The following is a 13,526-nucleotide window of genomic DNA, read 5'->3' on the forward strand; positions in this document are numbered from 1 at the left end:
CATATCAATTACTACCTGAGTGAAATATAAGTAACCATGTCACGATAATCAGCTAGTAGTTTCACAAAAATTATGAGAGCTACCATAGTACCTACACTGATAACACACCGATTACTACATATATCCCATATCAGTTACCATATCATAATCACCAACCCAGTAACAACAACAAATCTAGTAATTGGTTAGGTTAATACACAAGATAATATATCAAATTAATACATACATGCAAAACAAAATAACAGCAAGAGTAAAAATGAATCACATGTTAAAATACCAATCATCACATAGCATGTTGCAACTAGAGTTATAATTCATCATGACTCAAACAGATCACATACATCAACAACAGCTAGCAGTAGTAACTCAATTCAAAAAATTCATATGCAATTACGACCTACAAAACAATTACACTGGGATCTCCCTTCTAACTTTATGCTTCCTGCCTGCTCATACATACAAATTTACCTCCAAATTCGTCAATAATACCTAACCCTAACAAATCAAAATACAACTACCGCTAGTTTTACATCACAAACCCACATCAATTTCGCAAAATAGCTATAGAATACCGCACAAAATCTATCATAAATCGAGTATAAAAGCATTGAATATCGAAAGTAAATGGGATCCAAACAGAGCCTATCTCACTCCAAGATCGTTCCTCAGTTGCAGTGATTTACTTCTCCTTCGGCCCAGTGCGTCTCTCTTCTCTCTCTGGGCCGTAACCATTTTTTCCCTCTTCTTTCCTCCCTTGGGGCCGGGGAAGCCCGAGCTGGACCACGTCTCTTCTCCCTTTCTCCTCTGCCCGCCATCTTCCCCCTTTTTTCTCTCTTCTCCGAATCACACGAGCGGGGATCCCCTTTATCTCTTGGCTGCACCGGCCTCACCGAGGACTGGGAGTCCTGGCCACCGCCGCCGCCATATCTTCCCCCGTCTCCTCTCTCTGCTCGGTGGACCAGGCGGTTGGCCGCTCTTCTTTCTCCAGCACCCCCTGATTCAAATCTTCCCCGAGTCGTTTGGATAAGCACTCGTCGCCGGATTTGATCGAATCTCAACCGATTACGAGTCGATTTCTTCGGTGGCTATCCTGAATCCCCGCATATATATAGGGGAGAGATCAATTGAGGTGGGGGAGATCAAGTTGCTTGTGTGGCCGAAGCCCTACCGCCGCCGCCCTACTGCCCGTTCGAGATGGAGACGGTAGCGACGCGGAAGGCGTTGGGGAGGAAGAGGATGATGGCGGAGGATGACGAAGCGAAGGGGGCGGCATCCATGGGGTGGATGGAAGTGGAGAAAGAGGTCTTGCATTCTCTGGAGACACAGAAGGTTTTGGCGAAGGAGGGGCTCGAGAAGAAGACTACCAACAGTTCCGAGACTCTGGTAAAAGCCACCTTCGGAAGGGATTGGGAAGATGATGAATGGGCCGCATGGAAGGCAAACTTTGAGGAGACTGAGGAAACGACGACCATCCCTGAAGTGAAGAGGGAAGAATCGATGGAGGAATGGGAGATGAGGAGGCAGGAGCGGGAGAAAGCGGATCTGGAGATTACTGGGGGGGACTATGAAGCCTGGCTGGCTAGCGAATTTCGCCGTGACTGGAATTATGTATGGTCCAGAGGCTACGGTTCATTTGAGGACACCAGTGAGTTTTCCACTGATTATCTCCATCGGTACTGTAACTAGGGCTAGCTTTGCGTCGCTTCAAACTAAGCAATCTAGAAGATTGTGGCTTTCGGTCGCTTGAAATAAGCAATCTAGAAGATACTTCCTTGTACTATCAAACAATCTTCTAGATTGTTTAGCTCGGTTTTTGATACTTCCTAGTACTATCGTGATCGGAGCTTAGCTCGGTTGGCAGAGCCTTCCATCGAGGAGGCGGCCACCCACCTGGGCTCCAACCTAGTTGCATGCAAATCAGGTGGGCATTTAGCCCAAAGAACTTCCTAGTACTATCCAGGTCTTGTTTTCTCCATCGATGATAGAGCATAATATTGCTACTTTATTATGTGTTTGTTTTTATTTTGATGTTTGTTAGACACTTTACTAGTAAACTACAATATCTGAGATGCAATCCCTGGACATGCTATTTATTGTCACTGCTGCTGCTGCTGCTGTTGTTACTTCTGCTGCAGTTGGACTCGATCTTAGCTCATTTGAATCCTTTTGCAACTACGTGCAGCAAGGATCCTCCCCATGCGTTTCACATATAAGCCTGCACCACAATACAGGGCCTATCCCTTGGAGACTCTCCAGATTTTTTCGGCCAAGGTTGCAGCGACAAGAGGGGGCTTACAGTGGCCGCTTGATGTGTTCGGTATGGTTGCCATGCGCGACAACATTGACCATAATCGCAACATTATCTTCTACCGCACAAGGGATAACTGCCAAACCCTCACCAAAGAGGTTTGTAGCATTTCTTATGCGTCATTCTTTGTTTTGTTTGCCTCATTCTATGCGGCCTAAGACAACTATTATAATTTTCTACCAACTTTCCCATGCACATGTCTGCCTTCCTGATTTTCATTATCATGCAGGCATGCGTAGAGTTAATTACCATGTGGCTTTACACACACGTAGCCATTGAATTCTGTCGATGACCACCTTTGAGGAGTTCATAGAAGAGAGCCTGTTACACACGGTGATCAGATATGATTGCTTCCTAGAAATTACCATGGCTCATGTGCGCGTAGAATTGCCATGCCTTTTGCTTGCATTAGAATCATGTAGACAGTCAGCTCAACCTATGTGTAAACAAGCAAGGAGAAGAACATATGACATGCATATCATAAAAATGAGTCATATGTCTATGGTTTGATCACAGAGAAATTACCATTTCCTAGCCTAACACAAGTCGGACTCGACTAATTACAAATTCATTCAAACTAGCACACATGTGTTGGACACTACTATTACTGATTTAGCACATTGGCTGAAGTTCTTAACCTCTTACATCTGTAATATTGGGATAAAGGAACAGAAGCACGTTGCCAGGTATAGGCGGCAACCTTGGGGAGAATGCCTGCAATTTTTCACCTGATTCAGATTGTGCCCTTAGATACTATGGGCCCTTTACATGCCCCCCACCCACCCACTACCACCACCACAAGAACAACAATGCATTGGTAGAACTCTTATTCCATTTTGTCCCTCGGTCTGTTTTAAACTAGTGTCATGTAATGATTGCGCTTGATAGTTTCTGGTTTTTTTCTCTTCTGAATTCGGACCCAAAAAACGTTTCAGCTTTTTGGCATACAAATATTAAAAATAAGACACCTGTAATGACTCTTGATTGCTTACGCAGAACAAATATCCTATTCTTTTTGTCGCTAATGCATTGAGCTAATATGTTTCTCCCATCTTTTCGTGATAAGCATGCTACATCATTTATGCTATGCAGTTTCCGTTTGTTATACTGTTTCATATTGATTATGCTGCTTAATATTTACCTCTATCGCTCCAGTTTCCCTAATTATTCATTTAATGGTGTTGCTTGCATGCAGGATCCAAATTTAGTACTTGTAGGACCCACCCGCGCTGTTGTGGTGTTGTCGCCGCATCCTGTGATCATCGAGGTTGACCTTAAAGTGAAGGGCACTACTGAATCCGAAGATAAAGACTTAAGCTTTCTAGCTGTGCCATTCATATGTGGTTATCAATTTTATTCACGCCTGCATAATTGTGCTTACACTAGCAAGCTTGGCACACTGGAGTTTACACTTGGCTGTATTGTTTCCTCTGTGGAGGCCACAATATTTGTGAGAGTCATTCGTGGGTCATGGCCAGATGGTTTTCGCGGTCAGTTTGCCGCCTTTACCACTGGTGCACATGGCACAAAAACCTTCTGTGACAAGAATGCCCCCAGTATTGATCACGAGAAAATTGTCTTGCTTGATTCTAGAGGTGAGAAAGTGCCTGTTACTGGTGATGGCAAGATCAAGCTTTCACGGTGTGTTGTTTCTGTTGAAATTAGGGGGGAGCTGAAAGTTTCTGTCAAGGCATGGAAAGTTGATAACAACGTTGTGAAAAAAGAGAAGGTTTTCACACCTTTGAAAGCCGGTTTAAGCGATGATACGCTTGACATTGGCTTCTGTAAAATGGAAGTCAATGTCGCCTGGTCGCTCATTTCGGCTGATCCTGTTCTTGCTGAGTCAGTATTGTAGCTGTTGGTTCTGAAGTGGTATGTCAAGTTATGATTCTGTTGAAACTACGGGAAAGCCAAAAGTTGGAATGTGAGACATCGGAAGGTGATAACAATGTTTTGGATGATGAATTGGCTTTCACACGTAGGAAAGCCAATAGTACCTATGGTATGCTTGAAGCAGGCTTTTGTAAGATCATGCTTGATGTGGTTATTTTGTAAGTACATATGGTCATTCCTTCAATGTCATCCTGCTTGACGTTATAATTATACTGCCTAGTGATATGTTATTACAACAACAACAACAACAAAGCCTTTCAGTCCCAAACAAGTTAGGGTAAGCTAGAGATGAAACCTATAAGATCTTGCAAGTCTAGTCATGGCTCTGGCACTTGGATAGCTAACTTTCACGCATCCCTATCCATGGCTAGTTCTTTGGTGATATTCTAGTCTTTCAGATCCCTCTTTACAGATTTCTCCCATGTCAAGTTTGGTCTACCTCGACCTCTCTTGACATTATCCGCACGCTTTATTCTTCCGCTATGTACAGGCGCTTCTGAGGGCCTGCATTGTATATGCCCAAATCATCTCAAACGATGTTGGACAAGCTTCTCTTCAATTGATGCTACACCAACTCTATCACGTATGTCATCATTCCGAACCCGATCCTTTCTTGTGTGGCCACACATCCATCTCAGCATGCGCATCTCTGCTACACTCAACTGTTGGACATGTCACCTTTTAGTTGGCCAACATTCTGCGCCATACAACATCGCAGGTCTAATTGCCGTCCTATAGAACCTGCCTTTTAGCTTCTGTGGTACTCTCTTGTTGCAGAGGACGTTGGAAGCTTGGTGCCACTTCATCCATTCGGCTTTGATTCGATGGCTCACATCTTCATCGATTTCACCATCCTTCTGCAGCATCGACCCCAAATATCGAACGGCATCTTTCTGAGGTATCACCTGCCCGTCAAGGCAAACCTCATCCTCCTCGTGCCTAGTAGTACTAAAATCGCACCTCATGTACTCAGTTTTAGTTCTACTAAGCCTAAAACCCTTCGACTCCAAGGTCTGTCTCCACAGCTCCAACTTTCCATTTACCCCCGTCCGACTATCGTCGACTAGCACCACATCGTCTGCAAAGAGCATACACCATGGGATATCACCTTGTATATCCCTTGTGACCTCATCCATCACCAAAGCAAAAAGATAAGGGCTCAAAGCTGACCCTTGGTGCAGTCCTATTCTAATTGGAAAATCATTGGTGTCACCATCGCTTGTCCGAACACTTATCACAACATTATCGTACATATCCTTGATAAGCGTAATATACTTTGTTGGGACTTTGTGCTTCTCCAAGGCCCACCACATAACATTCCGCGGTATCTTATCGTAGGCCTTCTCTAAGTCAATGAACACCATATGCAAGTCCTTCTTTTGCTCCCTGTATCTCTCCATAAGTTGTCGTACCAAGAAGATAGCTTCCATGGTCGACCTCCTAGGCATGAAACCAAACTGATTTTTGGTCACGCTTGTCATTCTTCGTAAGCGGTGTTCAATGACTCTCTCCCATAGCTTCATCGTATGGCTCATCAGCTTAATCCCACGGTAATTAGTACAACTTTGAATATCCCCCTTATTCTTGAAGATTGGTACTAATATACTCCGCCTCCATTCTTCGGGCATCTTGTTTGCCCAAAAAATGAGGTTGAAAAGCTTAGTTAGCCATACAATTGCTATGTCTCCAAGGCATCTCCACACCTCAATAGGGATACCATCAGGGCCCATTGCCTTGCCTCCTTTCATCCTTTTTAAAGCCTCCTTGACCTCAGACTCCTGAATCCTTCGTACAAAACGCCTGTTGGCATCATCAAAGGAGTCGTCTAGCTCAATGGAAGAGCTCTCACCTCCTCCATTGAACAGCTGGTCGAAGTATTCTCGCCATCTATTCTTAATCTCATCTTCCTTTACCAGAAGTCGATCTGTCCCATCCTTGATGCATTTGACTTGGTTGACATCCCTCGTCTTCCTCTCACGGATCTTGGCCATCTTATAGATGTCCCTTTCCCCTTCCTTCGTGTTTAACCGCTGGTAGAGGTCCTCATACGCCCGACCTCTTGCTTCACTCACTGCTCGCTTTGCGGTCTTCTTCGCCACCTTGTACTTCTCTATGTTGTCAACACTCCTGTCCAAGTGTAGGCGTTTGAAACATTCTTTCTTCTCCTTGATAGCCTTCTGGACATCCTCGTTCCACCACCAGGTATCTTTCGCTTCGCTTCTACCTCCCCTCGTCACCCCAAACTCCTCGGAAGCCACCTTCCGAATGCAAGTCGCCATCTTTATCCACATATTGTTTGCATCACCTCCTTCCTCCCAAGAGCCCTCCTTAATTACCCTCTCCTTGAAAGCTTGAGCCGCTTCCCCCCTGAGCTTCCACCACTTCGTTCTAGCGACTTTAGCGCGCTTATTCCGCTGGACACGTATCCGGAAGCGGAAGTCAGCCACCAAAAGCTTATGTTGAGGGACAACACTCTCTCCAGATATCACCTTACAATCTAGGCAAGCATGCCTGTCTTCTCTTCTCGAGAGGACGAAATCGATCTGGCTAGAGTGTTGGCCACTACTAAAGGTCACTAGATGGGATTCCCTTTTTTTAAAGAGGGTGTTAGCTACGATCATGTCGTAGGCTAGAGCAAAGCTTAAGACATCCTCTCCTTCTTGATTCCTGCTTCCATAACCAAAGCCCCATGCACCCCCTCGAAACCTGTGTTAGATGTACCCACGTGGCCATTGAGGTCTCCTCCTATGAAGAGCTTCTCGCCAATAGGTACACTCCTAACCATGTCCTCCAGGCCTTCCCAGAACTCCCTCTTGGTGCTCTCATTGTGGCCTACTTGAGGGGCATACGCGCTGATAACATTGAGAACTAAGTCCCCAACGACCAGCTTGACTAGGATAATCCGGTCCCCTTGCCTCTTGACGTCTACCACTCCATACTTGAGGCTCTTGTCAATCAAGATGCCTACTCCATTTTTATTTGTAGTTGTCCCCGTGTACCACAGCTTGAAGCCGGTATCCTCCACCTCCTTCGCCTTCTGTCCTTTCCATTTGGTTTCTTGGACGCATAGGATATTAACCCGTCTCCTCACCGCTGTATCAACTAACTCCCGTAGCTTACCCGTCAGGGACCCTACGTTCCAGCTACCTAAGCGGATCCTACTTGGCTCGGCTAGCTTCCTTACCCTTCACACTCGTCGAGTCAAATGCGAAGACCCTTGCTCATTTTTCACTACACCCGGGCGCCGATGTAGCGCGCCACTAAGGATGCGACGACCCGATCCTTGCCCACTTATCACCGTATCCAAATCAAGATACGGCGCGCCACCAAGGGAGTGACGGCCCGGCCCTTGCTCATTTAACACCACATCCGGGTTCCAATGTGGCGCGTCGCTAAGAGGGTTACGCCCCAACGATTTTCTTTCGGATTTCATCTCCATAAGAGTGGCTGAGTTTTTATGTTATCTCGCCAAGCCTATCACAACCCTCCTCCTTTACCCGGGCTTGGGACCGGCTATGTCAAGACAACATAGGCGGAGTTCTAGTGATATGTTATTAAAGTTTCAGAATTGATATGGTAGCTATTGTTTCTGAAGTGGTATTTTGTAATTTATGCTGATATTGGGATGTGTTTGCTGTATTAGCTGCCAATGTGACAAATCTGGTTTTCTAGTCTTAAATCACCTCTGTTTTAGTATGGGCGTGCCGGACCCAACAGTATCATGAGAGTAGGTTTGAACTGCTACCTCTTGGGGCATGGTCTTGGCATGTAGCCTGCTGTGACTTAGCTGGGAGTCAGGGACATGTTTTCTTCTTCATCTTTCCTTTCTACTGTTTTTTTAAGCACTTCTCAGCAAGTTTCACGTTACCGACCGGAGCTCGGTTACCGAGCTCCGATGGTAACCGAAATATCGCGGTAACCGCGGTTACCGGTCAAAAATTCAAAAAAATTCGGAGAAAATTCATTCGGCAAGATTTGAATTTTTGCGAAAAAAATCGTGTTTTTGCCCTCTCGGTAACCGCTTGGTTTTGGTCGGTTACCGAGCGATTTTCTCGCATTTTTGATTTGGTCGGTTACCGAGCGGTTTGGGTCGGTAACCGCTCGGTTTTCTCAATTTATCGAGCGGTTTTATCGAATTTCAGCGCAGTTCAACAAAAAAATCTAAAAAAGGGCTCAATCTTGTAAAATCAATAACTAATTCATCTGAACTTCAAATTAAGTGAAACAAATTTTGTTGGCTTCCTTGTAACATGATCTACATGATAAAAGTATTTATACTCATAAAAAATTTAAAATTTTCTATGAGAAATTTTATTTGTTAAACCAAGTTAAATGTATAGTTTACTCTTTGCTAATCCAAAAATCATGAAACTAATTTTGTTAGTCTTCTTACATGATCCTATATCTTTTAAAAATACATAAACTCATGAACTAGTTATTGTAACATGCATGATTGTGTAAATGTGTTGCGACTAGATTAATTCATAACTGACCCATCACACCTCAAAAATTAGTGAAACCACTTTCATTAGCTTATTTATACTATGATTTATGTAGAAAAAATAATAGTAGACATGAAAAAGTTAATTACAGTGCTGTTTCTTAACATATTCATGCTTGTGAACTTGGTAAAAATCATAGAGAATTTAATAAAACTCTAAATAAAGTGAAATCAATTTTAAAGATTCTCTTAAAATATGTTTTATACAAGAAAAATATGTGTTTGCATGTTACACTTTTCCTTAACGTGAGTTAATAACTGAGCCGCACGCTTCAATTTTTTTCATTTTTTTTCAAACTTTCTCCCTATAGAATATGATGCAAACGAAATTATTTTTGAAATTTTTGTCACAGAAGGTCTTAGAATTGTGTCTAGTTTTTTTAAAAGATTTTTTTTGATTTTTTTTGATTTTTTTGATTTTTTTGAATTCAAATTTCGGTTACCGTTCGGTTTCTGAAACCGGACCGGACTGAGAAGGTCGGTAACCGCGATTTTTGGGCGGTTACCGAAGGTTTTTTAACTCTGCTTCTCAGTCATGCGCTTTAATACGTGTACGACAGATACTTTTACGATAAATATTTGTAATAGATTCATCAGCAAAAAGCCCAACAAATTTTTGTAATAGATCCATCAGGAAAAAGCCCGACAAATATTTGTACGAAGACGCGAACAACTCTCGCGACCTGTACCTATGTGTGACACCTAAAAGCCGAACGATTTACGTACCCTTTAGGCTATGTTTGTTTTTCTGTATCATGTATTGTAGAAGCTCACCTTAAATAGATTGTGAATTGTGTTATAATTTAGATATATATTTATAGAATTTATTTTTAAAATCTGATTGTTTATTTGTAGAATCTACAATCTAAAATCTACAATCTAAAATCTACAGTCAAGAGCAAACAAACAGAACCTTATGACTTGCATGCACAATTGTGCACAGCTCCACCCTGTCCTTCACCATCCGGCATCCGGAGGAAGAGCAGTCCCCACACCGCCACCACCGACGCCAGCAACAAGCCTGGAGCTTGGCCGGCCAGGCTCGATCTGATCTCTGAGATGCAGGGTGAAAGACTGTCCCTGTCCAATCATGCATGGGTTTGGGTTTGGAGCGTCAAAAGGCACTCGATTTTGGAGAGAAAATAAGGGATAAATGCAAAAAACCCCCCAAAAGTCACTTGGATTTTGACTTTCCCCCCAAAAATTGTTTTGTTGCAAAAAAACCCCCTAAATGTTTGATTTTGTTGCAAAAACACCCCCAAAAATTCAAAAAAATTAAAAAAAAAATCACAATTTTTTTTTAAAAAAACTAGAGACAATTATAAGACCTTTTGTGAAATTTGTTTTCAAAAATAATATCCTTTGCATCATATTTCATGGATAGTAGGTTTGAAAAAAAAAGAAAAACGTGCAACTCATTTATTAATTCGAGTTAAATGCATAGTTAATTATTTACTAATCCAAAAATCTTGAAACAAAATTTTTTTAGTCTTCTTACATGATCCTCTATCTTGTAAAAATACATGAAATCTTGAAATAGTTATTGTAAAGTGCAGGATTGAGTAAATATGTTGCAGATAGATTAATTCATAACTAATCCATAACACACCCAAAATTAGTGAAACCACTTTTATTAGTTTACTTAAACAATTATTTGTGTAGGAAAAATAATGGTAGACATGAAAAAGTTAAAATAACATGAGTTAATAAATGAGCTGCACATTTTTCTTTTTTTTTCTAAACTTCCTCTCCATGAAATATGATGCAAATGATATTATTTTTGAAAACAAATTTCACAGAAGGTCTTAGAATTGTCTCTAGTTTTTTTAGAATTTTTTTAATAAATTTTTTATTTTTTTGAATTTTTAGGGGGTTTTTTGCAACAAAGTTAAACTTTTGGGGGAGTTTTTGCAACAAAACAATTTTTAGGGGAGAAAGTCAAAATCCAAGTGACTTTTGAGGTGGGGGGAGGGGGTTTGCAGTTTTCCCAGAAAATAATCGTTGAGTTGGGTCGCTATCTCAGCATCACGTCACTTGCACAGCCGGCTAGAGTTTAGAAACGCATATGCATTGCAATCGGTGCCTGTCAAATCGGGGTAGCCCAACGTTAGGCATTATTCTGTGGATCAGGTCTACTTAAAACGTTTTTTTAATACTTCTTATGGCAAAGCAATCATAACCAAAGATGCTACTGATTCTTCCTTTCTCTTTGGAATCATAAGATGCTAATCCTGGGAATATGTAAGGTATTACTTGTTGCTACTTCTTTCTGACTTCTGAGGGTACCCAGTTGTTGCTACTGTTATGAATACACTTTTTAATACAACTATACGATCAATTACTAAAAATAGTATCTATTGGGAAGACACTCAATTACTAAGAGTAGTATCTATTAGGAAAGAATACCTTCCTAATAGATATGTATTTTTATTATGTATAAATATGTAAATATCCCAGGAATCAATACAACCAATCATTCTCTCTACTCTTTGTTCTCTATCTACTGTTTATTGCAATCTACACTACAATACGTTATCACGCACGCTTGTTCTCTATTGAGCAATCACTACAACAGATGCAAGAACCAAAGGCACGAAGGCCTCTGCACAGAAGCAAGGAAGAACAGCAAAGCACAGATGCATCTCGCTCTACACGACGGCGTTCCTCCATAAACAGAGAAGATGCTAATTGGCTGGAACATCAACGAAAGGCAGTCAATGGTTCCAACAACTACCGCGCCATCAACAAGGTCGGCAGCGACTACGCTACGCTCGTAGGTCGTACACATCGGTAAGCACAATCATGATGTCCTTCCATTCGACAAATGATCAACGCAACACTGTGGGGGACGTCCTTACCAAACCAAGGTCCCTGGAGGTCGCCATCCTTCGTCTCCTTCCTCCCCGACCTCGCAACGGCCAGCGACACCATCGTCGTCATCCACGCCGTACTGGACATCATATCCACCATCATCGACGTGCATCTTCTTGTGGCCCTCATAGCTCATCGCACATCGATGACAGTGACCGACCAAGATAGGAGTGGGTGCCACCTCTCCAAGGCGGCAACAAGCTGACCGTGTAGCCCTCGGTCAGCGGCGTCACACCTCTAAGGCGATGGTGACGGTCGACCCACCGACCTAGCGCGTCTTCTTCATGCCCTTCGGGCAGTGACAATTGGCTGCGTACCAACCCCTGGGCGACAATGGAGGCCGATTTCTTTCCGGCGGTGTCCGCCCTCCAGGCGGCGTCCAGAGTAATGGCCAGTAGTGGCGCGGCAAGCGTCGACATGTCTCCCTCAGGAGGCTGGCCGCACTGCATAGATCCGGCCTACCACGATAGCTCGTCGAGCGATAGGTCGGCGGCAGAGCCCACCCTCAAGGTGGCGGCCAGCAGTGGTGTAGATCCGGCCCTAGGCGGCCGGTATCGCTAGGGTGGTACACCCACCCTCCGGCCACACCTCTCCTCCGTCGGCGCCCACCCTCCTCCCTGTCGGACGCTACTACTTCATGGCGACGTGGCTCCGGCGAGGCTTCATGGCAGTCCTTGGCAGCCGCACCATCTCTGGCGGTAGCGTTCAAAGTGACGCGGGGACGCGCCCACTTCAGCGCCGCACGCCCATGGCCGCACACCATGGTGGCGCAAAGGTGGTCCACGACGACCACCACATACACGGCTGCTGGCTCTCTAGCGGCGTGGCCTCCATCCCGGATGGCGGCGGCGCGCACAGTGAGGGGCGGCAACTACTTAAAGACTTATAATATAATTTTATTACTTGCTCTTTATTAAATTTTGTTGTGACGATATATGTTAGAAAGGTGTGTGTTATGATCTTGGACACAAAACACATATCAGGACTATCGGGATTGCATTCTGATTAATCATTGTAGTCGTGATTGTGTAAATGATCGACTTAATGATTAATTAGAATTCAATTTGGTCGGTTCGGTTCCTCACATCCTGATCCACTTGAGATGTGTAGAGTTATACACACCTATGACCAGGAGTGGCCGCGGGGTCTCAAGGATCCCAAAGCCATCATCCTGGTTCAATGTTTCGACGCGGTGCTCGTGGGACCAGTCTAAGGTCGACCCAAGTGGGCATGCCACCTTCAACAGAGTCACCTCGACTGGAATTGTCAGCGTTGAAGACGCTCGAGGTAGCGACTCCAACGTCTGGATTCGAGCAGACACTTTCTTGATCCTCAACAACAGCGTACCCAGGGACTCTTCGGTCGTCGAACGCCACGCCTCAATGCCGCTGAGTTTATCCAAGGTCTGATGGATCATCAGCTCGATACTTTGCCAACCCATCCATCGTGGTTGGCATCTACGCCTCCAACTTCGACGGCTTCCACGGTGGTGCCAGAGTGGGTAGCGGACGACTCTGATATCAATTGTCACGTTCTTGTCAACCCGATTCGGCCTGTGAGGTCGATCACGAACTGGAGAAGCGATTCAGAGGGAGAACATGGGAGGAGCCGTGGGGAAGAAGTATTCCATAGAGTAATTGAGTTCAAGTTGTAACCGTTCTCCTCCTATTACAAAACCCGGCTTATAAGCCGTGACGCCATCATGATGCACAGTCAACAGGCTGAACACACACGCTAAACACACATGGGTCAGGCCCAAATCAGTTGATGCAATTCTCAAAGTCCAAGTCTTCAACTTAAAGGGTACGTAAATCACTCGGCTTTTAGACAACCTCCAACCATATTTCGTTCATTTTGTTTTTTTTCCTAATTCTCCTTCCTGTTCTCGTACATTTTATTTTCGCTCATATGTTAAAACACTGAATGGAACGAGAAATCCTTTACAAAATAAAC

General features: G+C 43.8%; 1 protein-coding gene and 1 pseudogene across 1 annotated transcript; one reads left to right on the forward strand and one right to left on the reverse strand.

The window, feature by feature from the left end:
* Positions 1-783: 783 nt before the first annotated feature.
* LOC133890498 (uncharacterized) lies at positions 784-4,446 on the forward strand. The gene is made up of 3 exons (XM_062330885.1): positions 784-1,645; positions 2,183-2,406; positions 3,504-4,446. The coding sequence occupies exons 1-3, from the start codon at positions 1,195-1,197 to the stop codon at positions 4,161-4,163; spliced, it is 1,335 nt and encodes a 444-aa protein (XP_062186869.1). The 5' UTR covers positions 784-1,194; the 3' UTR covers positions 4,164-4,446.
* Positions 4,447-6,912: 2,466 nt separating this feature from the next.
* On the reverse strand, positions 6,913-7,640 carry LOC133890499 (uncharacterized; annotated as a pseudogene).
* Between the last annotated feature and the right edge of the window lie 5,886 nt (positions 7,641-13,526).

The sequence above is a fragment of the Phragmites australis genome, chromosome 14 (assembly GCF_958298935.1).
Source record: "Phragmites australis chromosome 14, lpPhrAust1.1, whole genome shotgun sequence".
In the NCBI taxonomy this organism is placed as follows: Eukaryota; Viridiplantae; Streptophyta; class Magnoliopsida; order Poales; family Poaceae; genus Phragmites; species Phragmites australis.

Bases quoted from the DNA above. Each gene is read 5' to 3' on its own strand.
- LOC133890498 (XM_062330885.1), top strand. From the start codon at position 1,195: ATGGAGACGGTAGCGACGCGGAAGGCGTTGGGGAGGAAGAGGATGATG. The intron at 1,646-2,182 runs GTGAGTTTTCCA...AACTACGTGCAG, and splicing joins CGGTTCATTTGAGGACACCA to CAAGGATCCTCCCCATGCGT. The intron at 2,407-3,503 runs GTTTGTAGCATT...GCTTGCATGCAG, and splicing joins GCCAAACCCTCACCAAAGAG to GATCCAAATTTAGTACTTGT.